The 21,309-nt window shown below is 46.7% G+C and overlaps 2 protein-coding genes across 2 annotated transcripts in view; both read left to right on the forward strand.

Annotated features, from left to right (window-relative positions):
- The window catches only part of LOC118793924 (retinoic acid receptor alpha-B), a 45,169-nt gene extending 36,290 nt beyond the window's left edge, over positions 1–8,879 (forward strand). Inside the window, exons 4-8 of the mRNA XM_036552008.1 lie at positions 4,671–4,831; positions 5,514–5,690; positions 7,078–7,282; positions 7,769–7,927; positions 8,359–8,879. Coding sequence (XP_036407901.1) covers positions 4,671–4,831; positions 5,514–5,690; positions 7,078–7,282; positions 7,769–7,927; positions 8,359–8,558 — 902 coding nt within the window. The 3' untranslated portion in view covers positions 8,559–8,879. The remainder of the gene's footprint in view (positions 1–4,670; positions 4,832–5,513; positions 5,691–7,077; positions 7,283–7,768; positions 7,928–8,358) is intronic.
- A 4,400-nt stretch (positions 8,880–13,279) lies between these two features.
- Positions 13,280–13,994, forward strand: hspb9 (heat shock protein, alpha-crystallin-related, 9). Its single transcript, XM_036552009.1, has one exon. It carries the CDS (start codon positions 13,346–13,348, stop codon positions 13,925–13,927), a length of 582 nt encoding a protein of 193 aa, XP_036407902.1. The 5' UTR covers positions 13,280–13,345; the 3' UTR covers positions 13,928–13,994.
- The last annotated feature ends 7,315 nt before the right edge of the window (positions 13,995–21,309 follow it).

A 21,309-nucleotide genomic window follows, 5' to 3' on the forward strand; every position in this document is an offset into this window, starting at 1 on the left:
GAACAGCTGTTAAAAAAATCCCCATCACTTGCCTGGGTCTGTTTTTGTTAGTACTCCCGTGCACTGTGTGATTGGTCACGGGGTACCCCTCCCTGTCACCCATTATGGTCAGGTCTGATGAAGAGGTGAGAGAGTGCAGCTCTTAGTAGCAAGGTGCTCTAATGGAAGAAACACAGGCTCTCCACCTCTCTCCTCTCTGCTGCCAGCCTCTGGGACTTCCCTTTTATCACTTCCCCCACGCTAAGGTGGCAAGTGCTACGACCGCTCAGCTCTCTGGTCTTCTGGAGGTGAGCTGCCCTCAGTACTGCCTGACTCTTGAGTGTAGCCATTAATCACAGTTAGGGTTGAGCCAGCTGCTGTTTTTACCTGAACGGAGAAACAAGGCAGTCAAAGTGCTGGTGCCCCCTAGTGGCTAGAAAGAGATATTTCAGAGCTGGACTGGAGTCACAAGCAGCAAAAGCAGCTTTGTTCCTAGAGTGCCATAATCCTGTGGAGGAGATCAGGTCTCTGAAGCATTACTTGACCTCAAGCACATGTTCATTAGAAAGTATGATTGATCCAATTGAGTCATTAAGGCTTATAAGAAGGCTGAATCTAAAATAGGACATATTACACAGGACCAAGCAGGGCTGTTGCCCTCTGTAGTCTTAATGCCTAGGTCACTCTTACTTTGACCCTGTAAGAGTGTCTGCTTAATTCTGGATAAATAATTGGTGATGACAGTAATCCATCACAAGTTGAGAGTGGTGTCGCTCACCTGCGTTATGTGATTGGGGACACTTGTGGCTCTGCCGTGGAACAGCTCAGAATGGACGCCGTCTTGGCAGAACAGAGGCTTCTGGGTGATGGGGAAGAGTTACCTGGTGTCTCTGTGTGTATGTGTGTGCGCTATTACACACTCTGACCTCTGGGTGCTGAGCTCGGGTGTGGCCTAACTAGGCGTGGTTGTTACAGAAGGGCCTGCTGTGATTGACAGCAGCACAGTAGTGGTGTATAGGGGTTAAGGGGAACTGCCATAGGGAGGCAGGGGTAACTGTAGCAGGGCTGAGAAGCAGAGAGAGGGAGCGGGTGTGTGCGGCAGTGCTGAAGAGCAAGGGGACTGGAAGAAGACAGCCGTCTTTCCCCCCTGCTTGCAAAGTAATGTCTTAAAAACTTTGCAAAACCACATCCTGCACTGTCAGTGAAAGGACCATGCAGTGCCTGAGTCTGTGGGGAGTACAATCTGAGGTCCCAGCTCAGAAGCCCAGAGGATTCTGACCACGGACAGAGAAATGGGGCCAGAGAAGGCTTACAGCACTCCCTCAATACAGACACACTGTTACATCCTTACATTTACATTAATTCATTTGGTCGGCGCTTTTATCCAAAACGACTTACACGTGAGGCAGAGAACAACACAAGCAAAAAGCCATATAAGGAGTCAACAATATTAGAAGCTCTGCGTGACCAAGTTTCATTTCAATAGTTGACCAGACAAGGTACAAAATAGTTGGTAGAGACATGGTAGAAATACTCTCATTAGAGAACGTAAAAGATGTGACCACATCCCACAGATTTTAAGTGTTGGAGAATATTAGGGGTGTGGCCCCATCATCATGTGACCCCAGGAATAAAACCTTACCCCCCTCCCCCTTCTCTGTTCGCTACGGCAGGGACCTTTTAGCACCGCCAGGCACAAAACAACTGACACTTTCATCCTTCCATTGAATTCAATCTGTGTGATGGACGACCTGCCAGGGCTTTAATTTTCCTTTCCCAAATTATGGCTGTCTCCCTGTTTCTCCAGCTCCCCCACTACCCCCAGTACAGGCATGCACAGTAATCCTCCCCCCTTTTTTTATTAATGAATACAGGAGTAAGTGTGGGGTTCTTTTCCCCTAATTCCTGCTGGTTCCCTGGCAGATGGGAGTATATTTGCACTCGCACGCAAATATACTCCCACATACATACAAAGCCACACACACAAAAGCCTTCAAAAAACACACACAAACACACACAGGCATACACAGACACACACATATCCGTACACAGGCATGTATAGACACACATGGGAATACACACAGACCACACACACACACACACTCACTCCAGAGCTCTCCCAGTTATTGCATGCAGCAATCTGCCATGACTGATTAGGGGCCCAGGCTAATAGTTCTTTAATGACTTCATTAAATTGTGTTGCGCGGCTTATGACTGCGCTGCCAATTTGTCAGCCGGGGAAATGTCTGTGCTTGGAGGACGCAAAGACCCGTTTTTATTTAGGAATTAATTTCCCATCTCTGGGGGCCTATAATGAAGCAGAGGAGGAAAGGGGGCCTGACACAGAGATGGAGAGGAATGAGTGTGGAGAGAGGCAACCCATAAGATCCAGGAAGCTCTCTCCCACTGCTTCTGCAAATCTATTCAGACTCAGAGCTCTGGTCTGCACGCGTGTGTGTGTGTGTGTGTGTGTGTGTGTGTGTTTGTTTCCATGCAACCTGATCTCCCTATCCTCTTGCTGGTTTTCATTACTGTAGAGGTGGTCTTTATGAGGAGGTCAGTGTGTTTACCAGGCGGCTCAGGCAGCACTGACAACTGATTGATGGAGGCCCTTTTCCCAGAATGCATCCCTGGTGTCCACCCCTCTTTCCTCCTCCTGTGACGAAACTAGAGAGGGAAACAGAGACACAGTTTGCAGAAAGAGAGGTGTCGGGGGAAAGCCAGTCAAGAAAAGCTGAGGGAGAGAGGGGGCGGACAGAGGTGATGGGGTTGGGGGAGGTGGGGGGGGGGGGGGGGGGTGGGCAGAACTGGAGATTCAGTTGAGCTTTTTAAACCATTACCTCTTGGGTATTTGTCATATTATGTTATTAGATTAGTTCAGGGTCTAATGAAAGTAGTGGTGATTTGTCAGTGTTATTAACGACTTCATCCCTCATTGCTATTTATCACCTGCCTCCCTCTGCCACAGGCCATCCATTGGAGGTGTGTGTGTGTCTGTGTGTGTGTGTGTGTGTGTGTGTGTATATGTGTGTGTGTATGTGTATGTGTACATGTGCATGTGTGTATGCGTGTGTGTATGTGTGTATGTGCGCATGTGCGCGCGTGTGTGTGTCTGTGTGTATGTGTGTGCGCGCGTGTGTGTCTGTGTGTGTGTGTGCGCGCACGCGCGTGTGTGCGTGCGTGCGTGCGTGTGTGTGTGTGTGTGTGTGTGTGTACATGCACGTGCTCACACTGAAGGGGGGCTTTTGGCTCTAGTGATTCAGTGTCGAGGTGATATTACAATTTTTTTTTGCCAGCTCAGCAGCACAGATTTCCTCTTCTTTTGCTGTTTTTTGCTGTCAGATCAAAGCCGTTCCACATTTTCTCAGTGGAAAAATGAGTTACAAAAGCCCCCAGCTTCCTCATCTTTCTCTCTCTCTCTCTCTCTCTCTCTCTCTCTCTCTCTCTCTCTCCTCCTCCTGAGATCCCTGCTGTCTCAATCCACTGTGTCCACTCCTTATATGAGCATGTGAGAACCCCGTAACCTCCTCCCCCTGCCGCTGGCCGATCTCCCTGCTTAGGGTGAACATATCACCCGGCTTGTAAACCGCACGCGAGATGGGACGGCTCAATGCCAGAGGTCTCTGTCCACCCCAGGTTCTAATGAATTCAGCACAGTCCTTAAGGGAACGAGTACTACGCCTTTTATTGCAGATGTAAATCGGCTGATACACCGCGAAGGTGACTTCGCAAGGTCTGTCTCGTTTTGCCTCCCTTTACTGTCCGCTAGTGGAGCTGGACAGGGGCAGTTCAAAATGGCGGATGGCCTTTTCTGCGAATGCAGCCCCATATTCCGTCCTTCTTCCCTCCCTGTCACAAAATAGCAGCAGTCAATACTCAGTAGTAGCGCCTGCGAGCGTCAGAATCGAAACTATCGCTGATAAAATGGATGAAACATGGAACTAAAGGGGATGAAATTATTATGCTACCTCTTTTCTACATTTTGATTACACTTCAGATGGGTGTGCTGTCTTTCTTGATTAGCCATGCTAGCTGGTTAGTGCTAGCGAGCCGCACTCAAATTATAGTTAAGTCGACAGCAGTGAACGCAGACATAATTGCTATGCGAGTGTAGTCTGACACTAAGACATTTCTTCTTAAATGTGCTTTAAATCTATTCTCCTGAGGAAAGCAGCTGCTAAGTGTTTCTTAGGTAATCAATCTAACTTACATGAACAATGTTTCCACCGACACGTGAGAATGTCTTCTTGTATAGCATCCAAACACATCAAGACTACTTGCATATCTAGCTGCATTCACATTGGGGTTGATTGTAGGAAGCACAGTGCACTGGCTCGTGGTCAGAGAGACATCATTCAGCACGATGTGGCTCTCAAATAACAGAAATAACCCTTGTTGAACACATTTTCTATGCCCCTCCGTGATTTGCTTGTAATTCTTGCAGTAACACAGTAGAACCAAAAAAGCCTTTCTTAGATGTCTTTCTTTGTTAATTCATGGGAGGCATGTGCAGAGGACTACTGCTCTTCCCTGGACAATTGGAGTGTTATATGGGCTATATAAATTGCCAAGAGAGCCAGCCACATTGGGGTATGGTGGAATTCACAGATCAGTAAGTCTGTGATGAATATTTTCAATATTGTAATCTCTCTCTCTGTCTCACCCCCCCTTCCCCTCCTCCTTTCCTGCAGCGGTGAGGAACGACCGCAATAAGAAGAAGAAGGACGAGAAGAAGCAGGAGTGCACGGAGAGCTACGTTCTGAGCCCTGCCACGGAGGCGATGATCGAGCGCGTGCGGAAGGCCCACCAGGAGACCTTCCCCTCGCTCTGCCAGCTCGGCAAATACACTACAGTGAGTCCCCTCAACCCCCCCCTCCCCCCCCCCCCATCGCACAGCGCCATCCCTTTGATCTCACACACCGTCAGATAAGGGCCCTCCCCTGCCACTGAATGTCCTCGGTATTGCCAGCGCTCAGAGCTGTGGAGAGCATTCGTGTACGTTGCGCATGAGAATTTGAATTTGAACGAGGCGGAATCTGCTGGTTTGTGCTTGAGCGGGAGAAAAAAAAAAAAGCTTTCACTGCTGGGCCGTCAGGAGGTAGGGATTACGCCTTACCTTTGAAACACGTTTATAAAGGAAGGCCGATGAAAATGTTTCTTAGACATGTCAGAACTGATAAGTTCTTATACGTCCAGCCAAACGTTGTCCCTTGTTTTGGCATTAAAATACTTACACTTTTCCCACCATATCACAAGTCCAATCAAATACGTCAGAGCGTTCTTTTACTTCACAGATAAATTTACTTGACATTTTCAGAATCTTTTAACGGTCTATATCCAGGATGTGAACATCTGAATCTGAGCGTATGGTTTGAACAGGCATCAGATACCAAGATAAGCACTTCTTTGGTGTTCGGTGTCTGTGGTTGATAATCTAGGTCCAGGACATATCCAGGCCTGTTGTGAAAAGCATCTGTAGACTCCGCCGGAGTGAGTGAGACAAGCAGGCCTAACTCTACCCCCTCACCCTGCAGAATAACAGCGCGCAGCACCGAGTGTCCCTGGACGTGGACCTCTGGGACAAGTTCAGCGAGCTGTCCACCAAGTGCATCATCAAGACGGTGGAGTTTGCCAAGCAGCTGCCCGGCTTCACCACGCTCAGCATCGCCGACCAGATCACCCTGCTCAAGGCCGCGTGCCTGGACATCCTGGTGAGCCCGGCCGCCCGTCCCCACACCCCTCCTCATCCTCACGCCCGCGTCCAGCGCCAATGCAATGCCGGTCCAGCATGAATGCACCTACTAATGCCTACCTCTCCACAGCAGAAAAACGCTATTGGCTATTACAACATAAAAATTACCATTAATAAAAGCCACCCTTCGTTATTGCCTCGTGTTATTGCCGCCGTCCTATAAACCACGCCATGATGCTTCTGTTACTAATAGTCATATTTGTTCTTTTTATCCGTCAACTCATATTTTCTTGTTTTGGCCACCTTTAAACTGGTGGGGTGACTAAGATTAATAAAATCAAGAAAAGACCTTTTTTAGGGCAGCAGCACCATCTGTTGGTTCATTTTACACCAGCAATCTCCAAACATCACATCGATCGGCAAACGGTATGCCAGTGTTGTAACAGTACAGAAAAAGTCCTGGACAATGCTTTAGTTCTGTCTTGGTTGTTGTCTCACTTTTTGGGCGAGGTCAGTGCAAACGCGATGCCCGCCGTGCTGTTTCTCCTGTGGGGCGGTGCGACAGGTTAATCGGTCATCAGGGCAGGGGGGGCGGGGTTAGCGTATGTGTGCAGAGCCTTCTCATCCTCTGCTGCAAGCAGCAACCGTGGCACAGACGCCCAGCTCTGTCGTTTACGGACATCCGACGGCCTTACCATCTCCCTGGGCCTCAGGTCCGTCCGTCATGCATCCACGGCCGTTACCATACGGCTGCCTCCTCAGGGCTTCCTTGTGCAAGATAAGCTCAAAGATCAACGGGCCATTTTGTGGATGAAGGGCGGTGCAAAAAAACTAAGAATTCAAATGTTATTCAATGTATAACCACCTGTTTAAACAAAACAGTAAGAACAAAGTGGGTAATAAACCAATAATAAGCTTTTGTCAGGAAGGGACCAAAGTTGTACTTAACTGTGATCATCTTTGTTAAAACGTGACTTTCACACACAACTATAAATCTGAACACAGCAGCGTTTTTTTTTTTTAAACCGTGATCTAAACACTACAACTGGAAACGTGTTACCCATCACTGACTACTTACTCACTGTCTGTCGTTTCAAGTAAGTCATACTGAATAAATAGGTTGTAATATATTTATGGACTGTTTCAGTAGCATATACTATAAATAGGACCTTAAAATAAATTGTGACTGACATTTCCCACAGTCCCCCTGAAAGGCATTTCAGAGGAAGAGACGTGGAGACACAGAAGCAGAAGTCAGGGAGCAAAGAGCTCAGATGCAGGCAGGAGACTCAGCTTTGAGTCCCGGTCCCCAAACCCCATCCGAGCGCCTGAATTCATGCGAAAACGCTGCGTGCTCCCTCTCACTCGCCCTCCCTTTTCCTTCTTCTTCTTTCCCTCCCTCTCAGATTCTGCGAATCTGCACTCGCTACACGCCCGATCAGGACACCATGACCTTCTCAGATGGCCTGACGCTCAACCGCACCCAGATGCACAACGCGGGCTTCGGCCCGCTCACCGACCTGGTCTTCGCTTTCGCCAACCAGCTCCTGCCCCTGGAAATGGATGACGCGGAGACAGGCCTGCTCAGCGCCATCTGTCTGCTGTGCGGAGGTACTGCAGCCCTCGCCCCGATCCAGGCGCCTCCTGCTGTGTCCACACATGCTTGTTATTCCTGAGCTCTGCTGCTCAAACAGATCCATGCCAATCGCGTTAGAGCAGTAACAGCTCAGCGTTTCACTTCAGAAGATGGTGGTTTTTCAGTCCGTGGTAATCCCCCTCAAATGCTGATGATGCTCTTTCCTGCCTCACATTTTTCCTCAGTCATTACATGTTGCACAGCAGGTGTCATGATGTACAGCACTAGCTCCCTCTAGTGGCAAGAACAGTGATTTAATTTATTGAGCTATGATCATAAGCAGGATTGTACACTCAAGCGCTAGCTCAGTCTCAGTGTTTTATAAAAGAAGCATAGAGGGACTGCCTGTTGTGGCTGTGTGTTGTGTGATAATGACCCGTCTTCTGTGTGTGTGTGTGTGTGTGTGTGTGTGTGTGTGTGTGTGTGTGTGTGTGTGTGTGTGTGTGTGTGTGTACGTCCAGATCGGCAGGACCTGGAGCACTCAGAGAAGGTGGACACCCTGCAGGAGCCCCTGCTGGAGGCTCTGAAAATATATGTGCGGAAACGGCGGCCGCACAAGCCGCACATGTTCCCCAAGATGCTGATGAAGATCACCGACCTCAGGAGCATCAGCGCCAAGGGTGAGACATACAGCCCACTCTCACAGAGATACACCCGTTTTCCCTACAACATGCTGGTATTCTCACAGTGAAACAGTCCACTCACAGTACACTGCCAGAACTTCTTATATTGTCACACTCGCTGCCAGTGACATGTCACACTGAAGATGCAATGGTATAGATACATTGGAAGTGTATACTCCCATTTTTAATGTCACATACACACTCCAATTCTCACACACCTGCTTGTAAGTCACATATCTGTACGTAGATACAAATATGAGCATGTAGAACTATCTGTTTCACGCACCCGTACATGTGCACACGTGTGCACAGCAGCATTGCCTGGCTGCATTAGCTTTCTCGGTGCACGTTTGCAGTGCGAGGCACTTCCACAGCATAGCAGCGTGCGATATGGCGGTGTTCTGACCTCCCGCTTGCCCCTTCCCCAGGAGCGGAGCGCGTCATCACCCTGAAGATGGAGATCCCGGGCTCCATGCCTCCGCTCATCCAGGAAATGCTGGAGAACTCAGAGGGCATGGAGAGCCAGGGCGGTGGGGCGGGGCGGTCCAGCGGACCCCCTCCAGGGAGCTGCAGCCCCAGCCTGTCGCCCAGCTCCGCCCACAGCAGCCCCGCCACGCACTCCCCGTAGGCCAGGATCTACCTCGCACAGCGCCCCCTAGCAGCACCACTGCGTCACCGACAGGCATCTATCCTTTCCCTCTCCGGAGAAGACCGAGCAGGACAGGAAGTCGTTATGAGTCGTCTTTTTGTTTTTTGTTTTTCTTCGCCCCCGAAGAACCAGTGACACTGCTGACTTCTCTGCTCCTCCCCCTCCCCAAAAGACTATATAAAAAACCTGGGCTTGTCCCAGTCAGGGGTGTGGAGTCTCTTTGGTGCAGCTGGGACAGTCAGTAGGGGACAAGGCCGACAGACAGACGGACACTGGACTCTGGATGGTGTCTGTGGACCCCATGGCCACAACTGAGAAAAAGACCTCTGACAAAGGGTCTTTCCCTTTTTTCCTTTTTCAACTTTGAGACAGATGTTTTCTTACAAAGATATATAAATATAAATATAAAATCTATATATATATATAAAAGAATGACGAATGATTGAGAGTGAATTAAGATGGAATGACTGGTGAAAAGCATTTTTTAAGTTTTCCCACTGTTTCTGAGATGAGATGCAATTGTGTTTGTTTCACTGTTTTAATCTGTTTTAATGCTCATGGTATTGACAGAGATATGCACCATCGCGTGATCACAGGCAGGTGTTTTTTATGGAAACAAGAGAAAAAGTAGAAAAAAAAAGTCAAACAGATTTCTTTTACACACGCACATGATTAAGATAAAAAAGATTGTTACACAAACTGTTCCCTGTTTGTTTTGAATGTTTTTCTAATTTCATTTTGAGGAGACAGAAAAAAAATGATAAAATTATATCTAAACTTTTACTGGTTCTTTGTTAGGGTCACAGGTCCTAGAAAAATAATGATTATCTATAGAAAGGTGGATTTAATTAGCCTCTCAGATGATGTATATAAGCTGGATTCATTCTTTAAAGTATGAAGAGTTTAGCCAACACTTGATTTGTCAAACTGCCTTTTCCTTTTTGTTAAAGAAAAGTCATTTTAAGCACATTTCACTGAAGGAGTGGCAATGATGGACTGTGTAGGCCTTTTAGATAAGGGACAGACCTGTACAGATCACACAGGGGACACCGTGACTGGTAGCAGACAGTGATAACAGCTGATTCTCACTTTGCGCCGAAATAAAGAGAACAAAAAAAAAATGAAGTGACCAACAGTGCTGTGAAAGGGTGCACCTGCTTTCAGAAATCATGTGACCGGAGTGGGCGTGGTTTGGGAATGAGAGACACAGGTATAGAGGCACACATGTTGAGTCCAGAGAATTTCTAATCTTTGGACGGGTGGATCTCTTTTCTTTGAAATCACCTGAAGATGTCATGGCCTCTGGACCTGTTCTTGAGAGCCCGTCCCAAGCTCCACAGTAGCATAAGGGAGAGCCCATTGAATATCTGCCCCCCCACCCACACCCATACCAGAGAAAGTGACCACTGCCAGAAAGCTCTGCAACACACCACGCCCAGGGAGGGAGGTCAGAGACCCATAGCTCCAAATCCCCCACAGGAATATGGCACAGGAGAATACTCCTCACCCGGAGCTATTCCACACACTTGCGCCAACACACACAAAACTGCCTCAGGAATGAATGGGCTTACCAGTATTGCAGACTTCGAGCCTTCGGTGCCCGTTGTGTAGAGAAGTGGATTAGAGCTGTACTGCATCTCTCCCCTCTCCAAGCCATAGTTTGTGTGTATGTAAGTGTGTATGTGTGTGAAACCTCATACACTCATATGTGGGTAAATCAAATGTGTGGGTGAGGTTGCCACTATCTCTGTTGAGGAGGCAAGGAGACCTGCTGTTATCATGGCAGCCCGGTGACTGGCTGCTCTGTGTAAACCCTGTTCAGTTTTTTGTTGTTTTGTTTTTTTGAGGGGGATGATTCTGAACTGCTTGCGGTGACCAGGATTGTCCCAGCTCCCGCCCCGAATCAATACACACACACACGTACGCACACACACACACACACACACACATCCAGTTTAAGAAACTGGAGTGAAAATGAAAGTGTTTCAGTTTTGTCAAATTATTGAGCAAAGAGATGGTTAATAAAGAACTCTGTTTGTTTCATCTTTCTGAAGAGCCTGCTTTTGCCTGTTTTTTTTTTTTTTTTTTTCCACTCTTAATCACTGAAGCAGCTGGAATGAGCCATTTGGCTGCTGCACACTGGATGGCCTTCCTCTGCAGGGGTCCCTCGAGGCTGAGAGATGCAGACACATTGGCTTCGGTCTAACTGAGTCCTCCTGTAAGGAAGAAAGACCAGAGTATGATGCTGGTAACAGAAAAATGTGAAGAGGTAAGCCTCAGTTTTCTGCCTGGCTTGTCCCGTGTAGTGTTTGAGAGTGTCATGTTGTGCATATTCCTGCACAGATTCGCTGATACTTATGGTGTGTAGATCAGCTAATGTGATAGGCACAATAAGTTCAATGAGCCATCTGGGTGATGTAAAGATCAATGGGCCCACAGAGAATTTTGCACAGCATGGCACCCTCAAATACAGCCATAGTGTTAGCTGGTACAGGTGTACGCTTTAAGATGTGGCTTCCATTGCTAGCTTAAAAGTGAACACCATACAAATCATTAGATTTCAGTCCTCCATATGGGCACATTATAGCTGAGGAGTAGAACAAGTAATACAGTGTAAAAGACTTAAAAATACAGCTATGTTTAGGCCATCACTACAATCAAATAAACATTGAAGTAAACTTAGGTTTATAAAAATGAAATATGAAAACTGCATTCAAGTCACCAGGAGGGCAACTGGAATGGACGTTTAACAGAGTGACACAGCAGCTATTACACCTAAAGAAGCAGAGAGGCATTATTTAAGGACCAACAGAGAGCCAGGGATACGGAGTGGTGAGTACTGAAATCACCAGCAGCCCCCTCCTCCCACAGCATGTTTTTTTTTACCATGTTTAACTTGCTGACTGACCACTGTCGTTCTCACTTTATATTCTCATACATGATTTGGTCACCAGGTGTCACAAATTATTTATTCGTCACACTCTGTTATAAATACAAAGCAGCAGTAAGCAATTTGCAAGCCAAGTGAGTAACGTGTTGTATATAGAGTATTTTTTAAAGTGACATTAATATAGGAGGAGAGGTGGTATTTGGACTATTTAGTAGATTTCTGACATTCTGTTTTATTCCCATACATACATTTTATTACTTTTTCAATTTGTAATATTATATGTTTTATTTCAGATCAGTTTAAATTTTTGTTTTAACTTCAGCAAAAGGAAATTTGGAATCTAGAGATCCTTCCCCTGATGCCAAAATGCTGAGGTGTAAATTTTAATCTCCACTGTTTGGTTGGTGCGAAGACAGAAGAGGTATCGTTAGACATGACAGTCCTGGGGGCCTATCCACAGAAGTTTATCGAAGTTCTCAAACGGATCTGAAAAGGTGCTAGCTTTGTCATCAGGCACTTTCAGGCACTTACAGTTCCTGATTGGTCAAAAGAGTTGCTAGATTTGGCAGTAAAACACAATGTTGGCAGCCATGTTGGCTACTTCTCTGCCAAAATTCTTACCACCACAGAAGGGTTACCAAAGAGAGTGCTGATTTTGTGACTTGGACTTTAACAAGGCACTGATTCTCAATCCTGCTCCTGGGGGCCCCCTGCTCCGCACGTTTTTTCCATCTTTCCCTGCTCTACCTACCTGACTTAACTCATCAGTGGCACTTTTGACTAGCTGAGCACACCTGATTTAATAAGGGATTTGCTTTTAACCTGAAAAACTGCCACCTCTTATTGATTAATTTGGTCAGGAAATGGCCACTCGTTTTGTTTTTTAATGTTTTAAAACTCACCTCAGTTATTAGGTTGGCAGGATTAGTTTGCACATTCAGGAAAAAGATGAGATTAGTCCAGTTTAAAACCCATGAATTAGCTCTTTGCTGTGGGATTGAAAACAATTGTCTCAATGAGTCTGGGTAAACAATGTGGTTTTGTACCGATGAATGGCACACCACAGCAGAAATACACAGGGCTCTACTCATTTCCCAGTGGTAGTGGCCGCTGTAATGACTCCTTGTACTTACCATTACCATTTACAACTTGAGTGTTCTTTTGAATTAATTAGACCACTGAATGTGTGACATTTCCTCTACGGCCAGAATAAGCAGGCAACAGAAATAGCCGAGTGCTTCATGCAGTGTTAAGAGCTCAGTTATTTTGCGAATGCCGCATTCGTCACTGTGTCTCGCCTTCCTTGGATGCCTGGAGGATGAGCGCACGGGGGCATTCGCGATTTTCGGTGAGGATCTCAGAGAGGATGGGGCCCGCACTCGCAGGACGCGCGGAGGGTGACATCACGAAAGCGAATGCTCTGTTGCCCTGCTCATCGAGTTTCCCCACACACAGTCAGGGTGCAAAATAAACGGGGGACGAGGACGTAAACATGTGTGACAGGGGGTTGATAAAAATAGGGCAGCGGGTTCAACTTCTAACAGCATGACTAAGATGATCTATCTGAACCGCCACCCTGGGGGTAGCGAAACCTGATACTGTGTCTTCTGAAGCCAGCGAAGTGGATTTAGAAGCATGAACCTGCAAACGCGAACAAGAGGATACTAGCGTCGGCTCCTTTTAGTCCGGGACCCGTCCCAAAGAAGGTCCTCCCTCCTTCCAGACAACTTCATGACTTCATCCTTTGTAAATAGCCCGGGAGGAGTGACTGGGCAGCTCTCAGAGAGAGGGTATATAAGCCGTTAAGACGCGGCTCTCGCCTCAAACCACACAGCCCTCCTCAGCGTACTAAGGAGAGACCGGAAAGAGAACGAAGATGCAGTCCACTGTAACAGAGAGCCTGTTCGCCGGGGACCCCTTCTTCGAGGGGACGCGGGTGCTTTGGCCACTGCGCCGCGGTGTTCTGGCCGACATGCGGGAGGACTTCTTCCAGAGGAGGTCTGCCATGGTGGACAGCTTCCTGAGGGAGTTCAGGGACGCCTTCCCCTACGACTTCCTGAAGGGCGCCGCACTCCCGTCGTCCCGCGGGCCGCTCGGCGCCCTCACCAACGGCGAGGCCCACAAGCCTGGCATGGAGCTGTCCCTGGACGTGCGGGAGTTCTCCCCAGAGGACATCACGGTCAAGCTGGCGGGCCGGCAGCTGGCTGTCGTTGCCACCAAGCAGGCGGAGGGCGGGGAGGCCCGGTGCAGTGGCTTCGTGCAGAAGATCGACCTGCCCGAGCACGTCAACCTGACGGCCCTCACCTGCTCCCTGACTGCCGATGGGCTGCTGAAGATTGAGGCGCCGGCAACAGCGCACTCTTCCGAGGAGCGCACTGTCCCCATCCGGTTCAGGACGTCCCTGAACGTCCCCATCAGCAACAGCAAAAAGGAGGAGGACAAAAGCCAAGCAACCTAGAAAGGACTGCCCGCTTTTTTTGTAATGTCATTTTGTTACTGACTCAGTGGATTTGTTTGCTAAGAAAATTTTTATGTTTATTTAATAAAGTGCATTTCATTAGCACAACCTGGTTTTATTTGTCCTTTATTTGTAAAATAGTGAACGGGTGTGAAAATTAGCTGTAGAATCATCCTGATTGAAAAAAAATTAATGCTTTTAAATCACTAACAGTTCTCTAAATGTTGTGTGGGCTTCTTTGACTCAGTGCCACCCAGTGCTGCCTAAATATTTGAAGGACTACTAGTATTGTCAGTAAAAAGACGTAGGCCCATATGGTGCAGAACAGCCACATCATATACATGAAAGACACATACGGAGACTAAGGAAAAGAACTGACCTTTTACAGGGAGAAATTAATTGTCCAGTTGTGATTTATGCATTACATAAGGGAGAGAATCGCTCCCTAATGTCATGTTCCTGTGCAAGCAAACAGATCATTTCACCACTGTGAAGCCCCTTCTTTTTCCCCCATCATGCACGCCTATTAAACTGTGAGGTAAGGAACAGCACTTGAAATGCAAGTAACGCTTAATTTAACCAGCCAGGTATATATACAAGTTAGCACGCTACATAGACATGTTCTTTTCAGCCATTGCATAGATGATTGTGTGATGTGCAATGTTTTTTTTTAATGAATGAATGAATCTGTTAGTTAGACAGTCAGCTGGCTCCCCAGTTGTAAAACTGACATGTGCGGGGCAGACACCATAAACCCTTTTTCCTCAATTACATGGCATAGGATCAGCTGCAGTTGCAACCCCACGGCCTGCATACCATCCCAGCCCTAACATTATCTGCCAATCAACAGCAAACTCATAGCGGCAGAACAAACTGGCTTCATTCTGCTGGGGTATCCTTGTCTCACCACTCAAAAGCATTATCATTCTTTGTGCCCAGATGGCATCAATGGAGATTGATTTGTGTTTGCTTTGTTGTATTGCATTGTGGGACTTGTAGTGGGGAAAACAGCAATTGGCCACGTGTGAGTATTTTGGAGAGGTGCGTTCGTCACGCTGCAGTACTCCACTTCAGCAAAGGTTGGTACAGTGACATGAGCATCATATGCAATAAAGAAGGATTGCATAAAGGGTAAATAGCAAAAAAAATGCATAGTATGGTGAGATGTAATCTCCTAGAAACACTATAGTAAAGCCTATCATGATTCTAATTCAATTTTCTATTGTAAGTGGACTATATATACCTTTGGCCCATCACATGCAATATAGCCTGGCACCACTAGAAGAAAGACAAACAGAAAGTGCTAAGACGTAAGGCCTTGCGAGGTCGGAATGATTCAGGTTTGTTTATTTATAAATATTAGATTTTTTGTGCGGGTTGAGAAGAGGCAGTTGGCTGCTATTAGTGAGGTTTCTTTAGGCAGATCTGTGTGACAATATTGTGGAGTCCCTGTTCACTTCTCATCCAGATCAATGTTTGCACAAAGGCAGGACTGTGCCCCGCCCGTATCCTTACAGAGGTTCACTGGCATTTACTTCCAGCTTTGGTAGAGAAACAGCTACCAGTGTCAGCTATTGTCACAAATGATATTTGAAATATTTATCTTAAATGTTTACCGATGTAATCTTCTTTTAAACACTGGCACAATGGTTCACATTTGTGTGTTGCAGCACCCTTCTCTCCCACTAATTCTTTCAAAGTCACATTTAAAGGAAGGTTCAATTGCAGACTATGCATAGGTTAATCCAATTACCATGTTACCTTCACATAAAGGTGGATCCAATTATGCTACCTTCAGGCTCAGTCATCCAAGACACTGAAGTGCAGATGAAGACATTGACAATGAGCTCTTCTTAAAAAAGACAACATGGTGACTGAAGACCCTACTGCAGACTTGACATCGCAAACACAAAGCAAACTAAATGTAACCATCACAGCCAAAATGATTCATACAAAACTGGGCAGGTCCTTACATTTTTTAGAAGGGCACACACGCTCAGAACACAGCAAAGGACCCTTTGAAATAATAAACTTCTCAAGCTGGAAGCTGTTTAATGTCTTTAACAGTCTTTAAGAGCATGGGTGGGTGATGTTCCTTTTTTAACCCAATGACTTGGAAGGAAGTAGGTAAAGCAATAACAGGAAGACACTAAGACTTCCCTCATCCAAAGAGGTGTCTCTCCCCCCCCCCAAAAAAAAGCGAAACCGAGAAAACAAAACACTTGTGCTCACTGAGACGTGACGCCAGTCGCCACAAACGGCAGATGCGCGAAGGGGGCTGTTGCGAAGTGAAGACCTCCAGAGCGCTGACGTACGTGTCAGCGGGGAGGGACGCGTCACTGCAAGAGAGAGAGCCGGGCGCTCTTCTCACCCTGTGGGTAGAGAGCGCTATATATGGGGGGGATTAGCAATGCGCGCTATATCGGGGGGCCACAGGGTGAGAGCGCACAGGCTGAGCGGCACACATCTGAAGCGAGAACGGAGGTGGGGGGGGACTGACGGAGATGGTGCTCCCGGAATGGGATGGGAATTGAAGTGTGACGCAGTCGTTTGAGCTCCGCCAGTTACTGTTCTCAAGGGCCATGAAAACACCTCAACTAGGAAAGCAGCGCACATGATAACCCCCATTGCGGTTAGCGTGATCAGTTGCTCTCCTCAACATGAAGTTCCTCATTTCAGCCACAGGGTGGCGCCAGATCCTTAGAGTTGAGCTTTTTATTTTTTTTTTAGTCAATGCTGATCTGAAGGGCTGAGAATGTCTGTCAGTATTAATAATCTCTATAATTTATCTGCTGTCATTTCATTTTTACAGCATATTATTCTGAGATGTGCATATGGTAATCTTTCTCCTGTTTTTGTACTGTTGCTCTTTACTGGCAATTTGAATTTATAAATTTGTAGACTGGCACATTTTGCATTCTTATTCTATCTTCCAGCATATCTGAAATTCTTAGCCAAAGCAACTGAAGCCTGCAGCTCCTTTTGCAATAAATGAGGCAATATTTCGAATGAGGTTAGAGCGAGACGCTGTCTTTTTTATGGGTACATTGGATGAAACGAAATGGCATTAAAATTGTTTACTACTAGTTGACCTAATTGCGCCCTAATCACACAGTTGCTCACTTTTTAAGGTGGCAACGGTAACCTCTTCACTCACTCAAAGTGAACTGTGAAGAAAATAACACAAAATTCTTTTCCCTTGTGCATGTCACCAACATCGTATTTCATGTCGTATTTTCCTCGTAGTGTTATTTCGGGAGATTGTGGTGGCTGAGTTGCCACTCTCTGACACAGCCAGGGTTTTTCCACAACCTCTTATCTGCTCCACTGGCTAAAGAAGATGGTCTATATGTGTCGCCTCTCAGCCAAAAAATAAACATCAATATCTAAACACACACCAGACAGGAATAAAAAGATATTAGAATATCCTTGTCTAGTCTTGGAATATATGTAATGTGTTTCTGGGAAATAAAACTAATAATTAATTTAGATCATACAATATAATATCATTTATTTAGATACAGTATTGCATTTTTCATATGAATGTAGTTTCTGTAGTTTGTTATGACCTTTCTGAGCCACTAAGCCCTATCTGCACATAGGCTTTTGTGGTCTGGGTAACTATTGTGCTACTCATTTGCAGTCTTAGTCCCATTCATTTACAGTGAGTGAACACAAACAGACAGAATGCCAATCATTTTTAGACATTGGTCTTGTACTCAAAAGGTCTAACTCCCATTCATCACACAGAGTTCACGATTTTGTGCTCAGTTACAGTGAGTTTTGGTTTTGTTGTTGGTCTTGGGTTTGGTCATAGCAGTCTGGGATCCACTGCTGTGTGTATACGCGATGGCTTTGTGACAGCTTCATTACCGCAGGTCTTCTAAGTGGCGGTGATTACCTATTCCAGTGTATGTCGTGTTTCCAGCTATGGAGGGGTGTGTGATTGAGAGATGGGGCTTACCTTTCACCTGTTAACTGGCTGCGAGAATCCCCTAATGGGAATGTAGAACACCTCTGAGGGACTGTGTGGAGTGTATAAAACACCACACTAGCCTGTATGATCTGTGTGGATTTTGGATTCTTTGGTTAACCTGTGGTCAGAAACTCTCACATCTCACAGCCAGGTCCGCATGTGGCCATGACTGGCTCGGCAGGTAAGAGTGAAGTACTGGTAGCGGCTGAATCCAAATCTACCCATTCTGTGGTATTGCCCTTCAACATACTGGACAGCTTTTGAGCTGCGCCACCGTGTGGCTGGATGTCTTAAGCAGAGTGGCCTTCACTGTGAGCACAAAGGAGTGTCAAAGCACAGCCCCGGTCTGCTGCATCAGCATGACTCCTTTAAAGGGAGGGTGTGGAGGCTAGCGTGGCTGTTTGGCCTCTGTAGCATGCTGGGCAGCTTGACAGGGAAATGGAGAAAAGCCTAACATTCATTTCTTAAGAAACTGCTAATCACAAGGCTTCCCTTCACACCCCCACACAGCACCAGAGATACTGTAGTTTGCGGCCAGCTGTATTCAACAGGTGAACTGTGTCCATAAAGAAATGGAATATCGCAGAATTCACCTTTTAAATGAATTGCAGTCGCAGGTCAGAATTGCAGTAGGTGACCAGCATGGTACCATCATCCCACCCATAGCCTGTGAGGTTGTTACAGCGGGTAGTTACAGCATCAAGATTTTATGGAGCTCTCAGAACACAAATGATACCCAAGACAAGCTTTGCATTTCTCCCTGAAGCTTGTGCATGAGTGTGTTGGAAGACAAGGGAACATGTCCTTGTCAACACTGAGACAATGTAATTAACAAACTGCACTGTATTGCAGCATTTATGTGAAGCAACGGCGCAGGAGCTTGGATCCTAGGGCAGGGAAGAGACCCCCAGCAGATGTTGATTACAGAAAGCAGAGACTGAATACAGGAGGGCCACTGGTTGTGGGGCCACAGGAAAGAGGGGTGTGAGCCACTGAGGAGCCTACTGGATGCCTCCAGGCCAGATGGGGGCAGCGTGGAGCTGGTGACCAGTGTATGCAGCTCAAGGCACTGAAGAGGTGATCTTGGAATTTGAAGAGGTTACAGAGCAGCTGGGTGGCACTTACTGTACTACTCATTATTTGACCTTGGAAACAGCCGCAGAACACTCTAAGGACTTCCACATCCTGGAGTTATTTCTGAGAGGCTCTGGAAGATGTTGGAGTTTGGAAAACATAACATAGGACAGAGAAAATATGCAATATATTGGATTCACATCAAGTGAACTTAGTATTAAGTTAAAAGTTAACAGAGCTCTTAACACCACCATTTCTGCCTCGTCCCTGAAGGGACTATATTTGCATCTGTAAAGGTTTCTGTGACACTTCACCAGGGGAAGATGTTTTTTGTTTAGGAGGAATCGGTATAAACACTGCAGTTTAATGTTTTATGAGCACAACCCTGAGCCACGTGGAGAGGCCGGGCACAAATGGTTCTCATTAAGTAAATGTCACTGGGCAAAGATTTTGTGCTTGACGTGGGCCTCAGCTAGGAAAAAAAAAAACGCAATGTACTCTGAAGAACAGAGCAGGGCCCTCTTATGGCGATGCGGTGTCTGCAATCACTGTTTGTTCTGTTCTGATATGTGCTAAGATCCCGGGTTTCCTAGCTCAAACACCATATTTGGCAGCAATCTGTCCTTGTCTAGAGCGCGCGTCTCTTTTTCACGCGGACGGCCCCTCTGAACGTGGCAGCTCGCAGACGATCAGCGCGGGTAATCGCCTGGAAAAACTGCGCGGGCCCGGGGCTTCGAGGCTATTGATCCTGAGACGAATAGGCAGCCCGAAGCTGGACTAACGAGCGCCCGGCGCCGACGGTTCATTTCACCTGCGAAGGGGCACGGAGGAGGGGGTTTCATTTGCAGCATGAACTCTCGCCCATTGATTTCGTGTATTCTTTTATGTTGCTCCTCCTTGGTGGAGTGGCCGTTGATCAGATCAGACTGCAGTTTAAGACCGTGGTCTGACGTCCCCCACTGTTCTTTGACGAGCTTGATGAGGTTTCAGCCTGTGGAGGCAGAGGTTCCCCAACTTGTGATGCAAGGCCTACCCATTCCAGATCTTCAAGCACAGATGCCACAAGAGGACAGGTAGACAACTGTGGGTGGGCAACTGTGGCCATGCAGGTATGGGTTGGTGTGAAACAGCAATGGAGAAGAATGGAAAACACTTTTTGTAATTGCCTGTATTCTTGTTTTAGTTCATGGATCCTTTTACTTGAAAACATCCATAAAAATCAGCTTATTGACATTATTACATGACATTACATGACATGACAGCACTTAAAAGACTCTTATCCAGAGTGACTTACATAGGTTACAATTTTTTACATGTTGCCCATTTATACAGCTTGATATTTACTGAGGCAGTTCATGGTTAAGTACATTGCCCAAGGGTACAACAGCTGTTATTCACAAATAAAGCGAGGAACAGCTTTTGGAGATCAGTGTCCTTCAGACAATTCTGGCTAAAGGCCTGCACACAGCATAGTGGGGTGAGGCCAGGATGGGAATGTAAGGGAAGTGATGTAGCAGACACCTTTGTGCTGCTGGTGCATTGTCTCATCACACCACAAAGCCTTGAGCTTGTTTTCCATTTCCAAACACTCTATGAAGGCCTCAGTACAGCTGTGTCACTGTGTAGCATTTCAGGCAACAAATAGCAACATTGAACGACATCAGGAATTCCTCATTATTTCAACAAATTAAATTAATTGTTTTATTTAATAAATAAATGACCACTATAGCAGAGTGGCGTAGTGGTAAGGAGAAGGGATTGTATCCAATTGCAGGTTTGATTCCCCACTGGGGCACTGCTACTGTACCCTTGGGCAAGGTACTTAACCCAGAATTGCCTCAGTAAATGTCCAGCTGTATAAATGGATAACATGTAAAAATTGTAACCCCTGTAAGTCACTGTGGATAAGAACATCTGCTAAATGACATTAACGTAATGTAATGTAATTAAAAAAGAGACTAGGACTCTCCCACCTCATCCTGTGAGGGAGAAAAAAGATGAGAAATGGAGGAGAAGGAGTGATGCAAATGTGGCCGGAGAACCTGAGAACGCTTATCCGGGCAGCTGTCACCCGCAAGATGGATATGTCATTGTGACCGTTCATAATTGGCCGAAACCACCGTAGGTGACAGGAGCCAAGCGGAGTGTGTAATGTCCGCCAGCTCCTCCGGCTCCCAACCGCCCCCCCGCCCCCCCCCACCCGCTCCGAGTCCTCATCCATCTAATCTCCCCTGAATTATATGCTCTGTCAGTGCGAAAATCGCTCCTTGTCACCCGCGCGCCAAACGGTATGAATACCCGCACGCTGGTGAGGCAGGAGACCGCTTCCGCT

This window comes from Megalops cyprinoides, chromosome 19, assembly GCF_013368585.1.
Source record: "Megalops cyprinoides isolate fMegCyp1 chromosome 19, fMegCyp1.pri, whole genome shotgun sequence".
Lineage (NCBI taxonomy): Eukaryota > Metazoa > Chordata > Actinopteri > Elopiformes > Megalopidae > Megalops > Megalops cyprinoides.